The 12,008-nt window shown below is 44.6% G+C and overlaps 1 protein-coding gene across 1 annotated transcript in view; it reads right to left on the reverse strand.

Annotated features, from left to right (window-relative positions):
* Positions 1-1,605: 1,605 nt before the first annotated feature.
* spina (spindlin a) overlaps positions 1,606-12,008 on the reverse strand; it is a 19,635-nt gene continuing 9,232 nt past the window's right edge. Inside the window, exons 6-8 of the mRNA XM_087792291.1 lie at positions 5,464-5,581; positions 5,176-5,409; positions 1,606-2,552 (exon numbers count right to left, since the gene is read on the reverse strand). Coding sequence (XP_087648417.1) covers positions 2,353-2,552; positions 5,176-5,409; positions 5,464-5,581 — 552 coding nt within the window. The 3' untranslated portion in view covers positions 1,606-2,352. The remainder of the gene's footprint in view (positions 2,553-5,175; positions 5,410-5,463; positions 5,582-12,008) is intronic.

Consider the following 12,008-nt stretch of genomic DNA (forward strand, 5'->3'; position numbering starts at 1 on the left):
TCATACCTGTGATGTCATACGTGTGATGTCATACCTGTGATGTCATACCTGTGATGTCATACCTTTGATGTCATACGTGTGATGTCATACCTTTGATGTCATACCTTTGATGTCATACGTGTGATGTCATACCTGTGATGTCATACGTGTGATGTCATACCTGTGATGTCATACGTGTGATGTCATACCTTTGATGTCATACCTGTGATGTCATACGTGTGATGTCATACCTGTGATGTCATACGTGTGATGTCATACCTGTGATGTCATACCTGTGATGTCATACCTTTGATGTCATACGTGTGATGTCATACCTGTGATGTCATACCTTTGATGTCATACGTGTGATGTCATACCTGTGATGTCATACGTGTGATGTCATACCTGTGATGTCATACCTGTGATGTCATACCTTTGATGTCATACGTGTGATGTCATACCTGTGATGTCATACGTGTGATGTCATACCTGTGATGTCATACGTGTGATGTCATACCTGTGATGTCATACGTGTTGTCATACCTGTGATGTTATACGTGTGATGTCATACCTGTGATGTCATACCTGTGATGTCATACCTTTGATGTCATACCTGTGATGTCATACCTTTGATGTCATACGTGTGATGTCATACCTTTGATGTCATACCTGTGATGTCATACCTTTGATGTCATACCTGTGATGTCATACCTTTGATGTCATACCTGTGATGTCAAACCTTTGATGTCATACCTTTGATGTCATACCTTTGATGTCATACCTGTGATGTCATACCTTTGATGTCATACGTGTGATGTCATACATGTGATGTCATACGTGTGATGTCATACCTTTGATGTCATACGTGTGATGTCATACCTGTGATGTCATACGTGTGATGTCATACCTTAGATGTCATACCTGTGATGTCATACGTATGATGTCATACCTTTGTGTCATACCTGTGATGTCATATGTGTGATGTCATACGTATGATGTCATACCTTTGATGTCATACGTGTGATGTCATACGTATGATGTCATACCTTTGATGTCATACGTGTGATGTCATACGTATGATGTCATACCTTTGATGTCATACGTGTGATGTCATACCGGTGATGTCATACCTGTGATGTCATACCTGTGATGTCATACCTTTGATGTCATACCTGTGATGTCATACCTTTGATGTCATACCTTTGATGTCATACCGGTGATGTCATACCTGTGATGTCATACCTGTGATGTCATACCTTTGATGTCATACCTTTGATGTCATACCTGTGATGTCATACCTTTGATGTCATACCTGTGATGTCATACCTGTGATGTCATACCTGTGATGTCATACCTGTGATGTCATACCTGTGATGTCTTCAGTGATAAAAGTTTCTTCTGAAACAAACACGATCATTAGACGATCAAACGACAGTCGCTGGTGAAAAAGTTTCTCCTTCAAACATTGATTCTTTCAGTTCAAGGGTCATGAGCACGACTGTGAACATGTTGGACCAGGAATATAAAAGCTGTTGCAGTGCATTATGGGAAGCATTTAAATTCAGTTGAATTAAAACATGTTTTATTACGAGAGGACATTTATGAACGATTCATAAACAAGTTTCATTTAACTCTCAGGAATTGTTGCTACGGAGACGAGGAACATTCAAATGCTCGTGATTACCATCTGGCTCCTCCAATCCATTGAAGGATTCATCCTTGTTTGAGAGACTTGCTGTGAGATGCTGCGTTCAGGACATGTTAGTAAAAGATAAATTCACACAATCCACATATAGTCGATAAAACTCATCCTTACGTCATAAAAGTCCAGAAGTTCCAACATCCCCTGAACGCAGCAGCAACATTGAGAGGAGCTGCTTGGCAGAGGACTGCCTGCTCCGAGTGCTTTTCTAGTAAAATATTTCTTCTCGTCCTTCACCTGTGAAGACGTTCTCTTGAAAAATACCTTGTTCGTCGACGACAAGAGAAACGAGTCGTTTCAACGGACGACACAACATTGAAGAAACACCTGGTCAAGGTCACGAGAAGGTCGTTGAACACAATCACCAGGAAAGTCTTGACGTCACAAGTGTCGGAACGATGACAAAAATGTATCCAGTTGTTTTTCTTCAAGACATGAAACCTTTGTTCTTCAGTCGTAGAAGTTTCTCCTCAGAATATCACTCAAGACGAAACAATATTGTTGTCACTTCAAGAAATACTTTGAGGGGTTTTTACGCCCCCGTGCGGTCATGTTTGGAATCACACCTGAAGCCATGTTTTGACCCTTGACGAGGTCACGTGATGAACTTGAATGATTTGAACAAAAGAGCAATGAATATGAAGGTCAAAGGTCAAAGGTCATGAGAGGGCTCACGAGGTCTTGACCAGGTCATACACGTAGATGAGGAAGTCGTCGTCGAACTTGATGAAGTACACGGAGGGTCTGGCCTCCACCTGGAGGACCACCATCCCCGTGCGTCTGCCGCCGTCTTCTCTGGCGTATTCCACCTGTTTGCCCACCAGACTGTCCACCACCTCGCCGGGCTCTCGCTCGCTCGCAGCCTGGTCGTCTGCGGAGAAGATCAGACGCCAGAAGATGTAGACTCTGATGATGCAACAATATTCAAGCGTCTCTCTGTTGTCAATCATGTTTGATTGACAGCTCAATTATTTGAATGATCTTTGGTGAAATCATAAGAATTAACTCAACACTCGTCACAACTCGTGCAACGATGACCAGATGTCGTCGTTATCTCTTCATCAAACGATGGACCCGAGATGTTCATCTCAACCAGGAGGAGGATCCTGATCAGATGTTCATCTCAACCAGGAGGAGGATCCTGATCAGATGTTCATCTCAACCAGGAGGAGGATCCTGATCAGATGTTCATCTCAACCAGGAGGAGGATCCTGATCAGATGTTCATCTCAACCAGGAGGAGGATCCTGATCAGATGTTCATCTCAACCAGGAGGAGGATCCTGATCAGATGTTCATCTCAACCAGGAGGAGGATCCTGATCAGATGTTCATCTCAACCAGGAGGAGGATCCTGATCAGATGTTCATCTCAACCAGGAGGAGGATCCTGACAGATGTTCATCTCAACCAGGAGGAGGATCCTGATCAGATGTTCATCTCAACCAGGAGGAGGATCCTGATCAGATGTTCATCTCAACCAGGAGGAGGATCCTGACAGATGTTCATCTCAACCAGGAGGAGGATCCTGATCAGATGTTCATCTCAACCAGGAGGAGGATCCTGACAGATGTTCATCTCAACCAGGAGGAGGATCCTGATCAGATGTTCATCTCAACCAGGAGGAGGATCCTGATCAGATGTTCATCTCAACCAGGAGGAGGATCCTGATCAGATATTCATCTCAACCAGGAGGAGGATCCTGATCAGATGTTCATCTCAACCAGGAGGAGGATCCTGACAGATGTTCATCTCAACCAGGAGGAGGATCCTGATCAGATGTTCATCTCAACCAGGAGGAGGATCCTGATCAGATGTTCATCTCAACCAGGAGGAGGATCCTGACAGATGTTCATCTCAACCAGGAGGAGGATCCTGATCAGATGTTCATCTCAACCAGGAGGAGGATCCTGACAGATGTTCATCTCAACCAGGAGGAGGATCCTGATCAGATGTTCATCTCAACCAGGAGGAGGATCCTGATCAGATGTTCATCTCAACCAGGAGGAGGATCCTGACAGATGTTCATCTCAACCAGGAGGAGGATCCTGATCAGATGTTCATCTCAACCAGGAGGAGGATCCTGATCAGATGTTCATCTCAACCAGGAGGAGGATCCTGATCAGATGTTCATCTCAACCAGGAGGAGGATCCTGACAGATGTTCATCTCAACCAGGAGGAGGATCCTGATCAGATGTTCATCTCAACCAGGAGGAGGATCCTGATCAGATGTTCATCTCAACCAGGAGGAGGATCCTGATCAGATGTTAATCTCAACCAGGAGGAGGATCCTGATCAGATGTTCATCTCAACCAGGAGGAGGATCCTGACAGATGTTCATCTCAACCAGGAGGAGGATCCTGATCAGATGTTCATCTCAACCAGGAGGAGGATCCTGACAGATGTTCATCTCAACCAGGAGGAGGATCCTGATCAGATGTTCATCTCAACCAGGAGGAGGATCCTGACAGATGTTCATCTCAACCAGGAGGAGGATCCTGATCAGATGTTCATCTCAACCAGGAGGAGGATCCTGATCAGATGTTCATCTCAACCAGGAGGAGGATCCTGACAGATGTTCATCTCAACCAGGAGGAGGATCCTGATCAGATGTTCATCTCAACCAGGAGGAGGATCCTGACAGATGTTCATCTCAACCAGGAGGAGGATCCTGATCAGATGTTCATCTCAACCAGGAGGAGGATCCTGATCAGATGTTCATCTCAACCAGGAGGAGGATCCTGACAGATGTTCATCTCAACCAGGAGGAGGATCCTGACAGATGTTCATCTCAACCAGGAGGAGGATCCTGACAGATGTTCATCTCAACCAGGAGGAGGATCCTGATCAGATGTTCATCTCAACCAGGAGGAGGATCCTGACAGATGTTCATCTCAACCAGGAGGAGGATCCTGATCAGATGTTCATCTCAACCAGGAGGAGGATCCTGACAGATGTTCATCTCAACCAGGAGGAGGATCCTGATCAGATGTTCATCTCAACCAGGAGGAGGATCCTGATCAGATGTTCATCTCAACCAGGAGGAGGATCCTGACAGATGTTCATCTCAACCAGGAGGAGGATCCTGACAGATGTTCATCTCAACCAGGAGGAGGATCCTGACAGATGTTCATCTCAACCAGGAGGAGGATCCTGATCAGATGTTCATCTCAACCAGGAGGAGCAGCAGTTCTACTCCGAGTCTCTCCTGGACCTTCTCACCCTCACTAAGAGAGTCTTGTTCCACCAGCGTTCCTGACCAGAGATGGAGGTAGAGATGTAGATCCACTGGTTAACAAAGAGCTTTGTCTTTTAGCTCAGCTCTATCTTCACCACCACTCAAAGGTGCACCACAACCCACCTGTCAATCACTCGCTCTGATCTTATCCCACCTTGTTCCAACTGAGAACCATGGACTCAGATTTGGAGGAGCTGATCCTCCTCCCTCGTGACAGAACACACACACGAGGTCACGATGTCTTCACGAAGACACTCACTGGCGTCGGGCATGATGCGAAGGTCGCCCTCCTTGTAGTCGTCCAGCAGCTGGTACATGTAGAGGACCGGGTCCTTCTCGTACGTGATGTAGAACCAGGTGGTCATGACCGGAGCGCGGGCCAACACCATCCCCCTCCACTCCTCCTTCGGACCCTCCTCCGTCTCGAACATGTGCTCCACAGCCTTCCCGATCATGGCGTCGGCCAGGTTGACGTCCGTCAGTCGAGGTTTGGCTGCTCAAGGTCACGAGTGAGACACTGGACCTGGCGTCACGGAGAGAGACTCACCCAGACGGTCCGGCAGGACCTCCAGACCCTGGACCCGCTCGTCCTTGTGCAGCTCCAGACCGTAGACGCAGTCGAAGCCGTCGTACTTGATCAGGTAGAGAGAGGGATTGACAGGAACCTGAACAAATGACATCATCATGACATCATCACGACATCATCACGACATCATTATGACATCGTTATGACATCGTTATGACATCGTTATGACATCATTATGACATCATCACGACATCATCATGACATCATCATAACATGATTATGACATCATTATGACATCATTATGACATCATTATAACATCATCATGACATCATCACGACATCATCATGACATCATTATGACATCATTATGACATCATTATAACATCATTATGACATCATTATGACATCATTATAACATCATTATGACATCATTATAACATCATTATGACATGATCATGACATCATTATGACATCGTTATGACATCATTATGACATCACTATAGCATCATTATAACATCATTATGACATCATTATAACATCATTATGACATCATTATGACATCATTATGACATCATTATGACATCATTATAACATCATTATGACATCATTATGACATCATTATAACATCATTATAACATCATTATAACATCATTATGACATCATTATAACATCATTATGACATCATTATAACATCATTATGACATCATTATAACATCATTATAACATCATTATGACATCATTATAACATCATTATAACATCATTATAACATCATTATGACATCATTATAACATCATTATGACATCATTATAACATCATTATGACATCATTATAACATCATTATAACATCATTATAACATCATTATAACATCATTATAACATCATTATGACATCATTATAACATCATTATAACATCATTATAACATCATTATGACATCATTATAACATCATTATGACATCATTATAACATCATTATAACATCATTATGACATCATTATGACATCATTATAACATCATTATAACATCATTATGACATCATTATGACATCATTATAACATCATTATAACATCATTATAACATCATTATAACATCATTATGACATCATTATAACATCATTATAACATCATTATGACATCATTATGACATCATTATGACATCATTATAACATCATTATAACATCATTATGACATCATTATAACATCATTATAACATCATTATAACATCATTATAACATCATTATGACATCATTATAACATCATTATAACATCATTATGACATCATTATGACATCATTATAACATCATTATGACATCATTATAACATCATTATAACATCATTATGACATCATTATGACATCATTATGACATCATTATAACATCATTATGACATCATTATGACATCATTATAACATCATTATAACATCATTATGACATCATTATAACATCATTATGACATCATTATGACATCATTATAACATCATTATAACATCATTATAACATCATTATGACATCATCATGACATCATTATAACATCATTATGACATCATTATGACATCATTATAACATCATTATAACATCATTATGACATCATTATAGCATCATTATGACATCATTATAACATCATTATAACTTTGCAAGTTCTGCCGACTGAGAGGTTAGAAGTATTACTAGTTATTCTGAGGTATCTAGAGATGTTACGAAGGCCAGGATACGGTGAGTTGTTTGATTTCTTGTATCGTCCTTTCGTTTTCCTTCTATTTTTTATTATTATTGATTTGTTTTGTTAATTTATTTCGGTTTTTGTCTTCTATGTATGTAAAAAAAAAGCAAAAAGTCAAAGAAAGTTTTGTGACTTAAAGTACCATCTAGTTAGTCGTTTTCATAAAAAGAATATTGAAAGAAAAAAAGAGAAGAATGTTCCAGGATCTCGTTGCGAACATGGAACTAGTGAACCCTCGTGAGGAACCATCTGCCGTCTCCTCCTCGTCGTGTCCGGTGGTCCAGGTCCAGGTCCAGGTCCAGGTCCAGGTCCAGGTCCAGGTCCAGGTCCAGGTCCAGGTCCAGCTCCAGGTCCAGCTCCAGGTCCAGCTCCAGGACGTCTTTCAAAAGTTGAGCAATAAACTCAGGGGAACCCAGTCCCAGCAGAACCCAGTATTATTCCTCCACGAGCGTCCAGGCCATCATCGTGTTTGAGATCCAGGAAGATGTTGATGTTTTTCTTCTCTTGAAGTGACTCAGCGTCGTGATCTCTGAGCGACTGAGTCACGAGTCTTCTGGAGATGTTGCTTCAGAGAGACCATCATAACTTTGTGTTTGCTGTCGATGTTAGCATCACTGCTGTCGATGTTAGCATCACTGCTGTCGATGTTAGCATCACTGCTGTCGATGTTAGCATCACTGCTGTCGATGTTAGCATCACTGCTGTCGATGTTAGCATCACTGCTGTCGATGTTAGCATCACTGCTGCTGTCGATGTTAGCATCACTGCTGTCGATGTTAGCATCACTACTGTCGATGTTAGCATCACTGCTGTCGATGTTAGCATCACTGCTGTCGATGTTAGCCTCACTGCTGTCGATGTTAGCATCACTGCTGCTGTCGATGTTAGCCTCACTGCTGTCGATGTTAGCTTCACTGCTGTCGATGTTAGCTTCACTGCTGTCAATGTTAGCATCACTGCTGTCGATGTTAGCATCACTGCTGTCGATGTTAGCCTCACTGCTGTCGATGTTAGCATCACTGCTGCTGTCGATGTTAGCCTCACTGCTGTCGATGTTAGCTTCACTGCTGTCTATGTTAGCTTCACTGCTGTCGATGTTAGCATCACTGCTGTCGATGTTAGCATCACTGCTGTCGATGTTAGCATCACTGCTGTCGATGTTAGCCTCACTGCTGTCGATGTTAGCTTCACTGCTGTCGATGTTAGCATCACTGCTGTCGATGTTAGCATCACTGCTGTCGATGTTAGCCTCACTGCTGTCGATGTTAGCCTCACTGCTGTCGATGTTAGCTTCACTGCTGTCGATGTTAGCATCACTGCTGTCGATGTTAGCATCACTGCTGTCGATGTTAGCCTCACTGCTGTCGATGTTAGCATCACTGCTGTCGATGTTAGCATCACTGCTGTCGATGTTAGCTTCACTGCTGTCGATGTTAGCTTCACTGCTGTCGATGTTAGCTTCACTGCTGTCGATGTTAGCCTCACTGCTGTCGATGTTAGCCTCACTGCTGTCGATGTTAGCCTCACTGCTGTCGATGTTAGCATCACTGCTGTCGATGTTAGCCTCACTGCTGTCGATGTTAGCCTCACTGCTGTCGATGTTAGCATCACTGCTGTCGATGTTAGCATCACTGCTGTCGATGTTAGCCTCACTGCTGTCGATGTTAGCATCACTGCTGCTGTCGATGTTAGCCTCACTGCTGTCGATGTTAGCTTCACTGCTATCTATGTTAGCTTCACTGTTGTCGATGTTAGCATCACTGCTGTCGATGTTAGCATCACTGCTGTCGATGTTAGCATCACTGCTGTCGATGTTAGCATCACTGCTGCTGTCGATGTTAGCTTCACTGCTGTCGATGTTAGCATCACTGCTGTCGATGTTAGCATCACTGCTGTCGATGTTAGCATCACTGCTCTCGATGTGAGCCTCACTGCTGTCGATGTTAGCATCACTGCTGTCGATGTTAGCCTCACTGCTGTCGATGTTAGCTTCACTGCTGTCGATGTTAGCTTCACTGCTGTCGATGTTAGCCTCACTGCTGTCGATGTTAGCCTCACTGCTGTCGATGTTAGCCTCACTGCTGTCGATGTTAGCATCACTGCTGTCGATGTTAGCCTCACTGCTGTCGATGTTAGATTCACTGCTGTCGATGTTAGCCTCACTGCTGTCGATGTTAGCTTCACTGCTGTCGATGTTAGCATCACTGCTGTCGATGTTAGCATCACTGCTGTCGATGTTAGCCTCACTGCTGTCGATGTTAGCATCACTGCTGTCGATGTTAGCATCACTGCTGTCGATGTTAGCTTCACTGCTGTCGATGTTAGCTTCACTGCTGTCGATGTTAGCCTCACTCCTGTCGATGTTAGCTTCACTGCTGTCGATGTTAGCTTCACTGCTGTCGATGTTAGCCTCACTGCTGTCGATGTTAGCCTCACTGCTGTCGATGTTAGCCTCACTGCTGTCGATGTTAGCATCACTGCTGTCGATGTTAGCCTCACTGCTGTCGATGTTAGCCTCACTGCTGTCGATGTTAGCCTCACTGCTGTCGATGTTAGCATCACTGCTGCTGTCGATGTTAGCCTCACTGCTGTCGATGTTAGCTTCACTGCTGTCTATGTTAGCTTCACTGCTGTCGATGTTAGCATCACTGCTGTTGATGTTAGCATCACTGCTGTCGATGTTAGCCTCACTGCTGTCGATGTTAGCCTCACTGCTGTCGATGTTAGCATCACTGCTGTCGATGTTAGCATCACTGCTGTCGATGTTAGCTTCACTGCTGTCGATGTTAGCTTCACTGCTGCTGTCGATGTTAGCATCACTGCTGTCGATGTTAGCCTCACTGCTGTCGATGTTAGCATCACTGCTGCTGTCGATGTTAGCTTCACTGCTGTCGATGTTAGCATCACTGCTGTCGATGTTAGCATCACTGCTGTCGATGTTAGCATCACTGCTCTCGATGTGAGCCTCACTGCTGTCGATGTTAGCATCACTGCTGTCGATGTTAGCCTCACTGCTGTCGATGTTAGCTTCACTGCTGTCGATGTTAGCTTCACTGCTGTCGATGTTAGCCTCACTGCTGTCGATGTTAGCCTCACTGCTGTCGATGTTAGCCTCACTGCTGTCGATGTTAGCATCACTGCTGTCGATGTTAGCCTCACTGCTGTCGATGTTAGATTCACTGCTGTCGATGTTAGCCTCACTGCTGTCGATGTTAGCTTCACTGCTGTCGATGTTAGCATCACTGCTGTCGATGTTAGCATCACTGCTGTCGATGTTAGCCTCACTGCTGTCGATGTTAGCATCACTGCTGTCGATGTTAGCATCACTGCTGTCGATGTTAGCTTCACTGCTGTCGATGTTAGCTTCACTGCTGTCGATGTTAGCCTCACTCCTGTCGATGTTAGCTTCACTGCTGTCGATGTTAGCTTCACTGCTGTCGATGTTAGCCTCACTGCTGTCGATGTTAGCCTCACTGCTGTCGATGTTAGCCTCACTGCTGTCGATGTTAGCATCACTGCTGTCGATGTTAGCCTCACTGCTGTCGATGTTAGCCTCACTGCTGTCGATGTTAGCCTCACTGCTGTCGATGTTAGCATCACTGCTGCTGTCGATGTTAGCCTCACTGCTGTCGATGTTAGCTTCACTGCTGTCTATGTTAGCTTCACTGCTGTCGATGTTAGCATCACTGCTGTTGATGCTAGCATCACTGCTGTCGATGTTAGCCTCACTGCTGTCGATGTTAGCCTCACTGCTGTCGATGTTAGCATCACTGCTGTCGATGTTAGCATCACTGCTGTCGATGTTAGCTTCACTGCTGTCGATGTTAGCTTCACTGCTGCTGTCGATGTTAGCATCACTGCTGTCGATGTTAGCCTCACTGCTGTCGATGTTAGCATCACTGCTGCTGTCGATGGTAGCTTCACTGCTGTCGATGTTAGCATCACTGCTGTCGATGTTAGCATCACTGCTGTCGATGTTAGCATCACTGCTCTCGATGTGAGCCTCACTGCTGTCGATGTTAGCATCACTGCTGTCGATGTTAGCCTCACTGCTGTCGATGTTAGCTTCACTGCTGTCGATGTTAGCTTCACTGCTGTCGATGTTAGCCTCACTGCTGTCGATGTTAGCCTCACTGCTGTCGATGTTAGCATCACTGCTGCTGTCGATGTTAGCCTCACTGCTGTCGATGTTAGCTTCACTGCTGTCTATGTTAGCTTCACTGCTGTCGATGTTAGCATCACTGCTGTCGATGTTAGCATCACTGCTGTCGATGTTAGCATCACTGCTGTCGATGTTAGCCTCACTGCTGTCGATGTTAGCTTCACTGCTGTCGATGTTAGCATCACTGCTGTCGATGTTAGCATCACTGCTGTCGATGTTAGCCTCACTGCTGTCGATGTTAGCATCACTGCTGTCGATGTTAGCATCACTGCTGTCGATGTTAGCTTCACTGCTGTCGATGTTAGCCTCACTGCTGTCGATGTAAGCTTCACTGCTGTCGATGTTAGCATCACTGCTGTCGATGTTAGCTTCACTGCTGTCAATGTTAGCATCACTGCTGTCGATGTTAGCATCACTGCTGTCGATGTTAGCATCACTGCTGTCGATGTTAGCCTCACTGCTGTCGATGTAAGCTTCACTGCTGTCGATGTTAGCATCACTGCTGTCGATGTTAGCATCACTGCTGTCGATGTTAGCCTCACTGCTGTCGATGTTAGCCTCACTGCTGTCGATGTTAGCATCACTGCTGTCGATGTTAGCCTCACTGCTGTCGATGTTAGCATCACTGCTGTCGATGTTAGCCTCACTGCTGTCGATGTTAGCATCACTGCTGTCGATGTTAGCATCA

The sequence above is a fragment of the Callionymus lyra genome, chromosome 5 (assembly GCF_982586985.1).
Source record: "Callionymus lyra chromosome 5, fCalLyr1.hap1.1, whole genome shotgun sequence".
In the NCBI taxonomy this organism is placed as follows: Eukaryota; Metazoa; Chordata; class Actinopteri; order Syngnathiformes; family Callionymidae; genus Callionymus; species Callionymus lyra.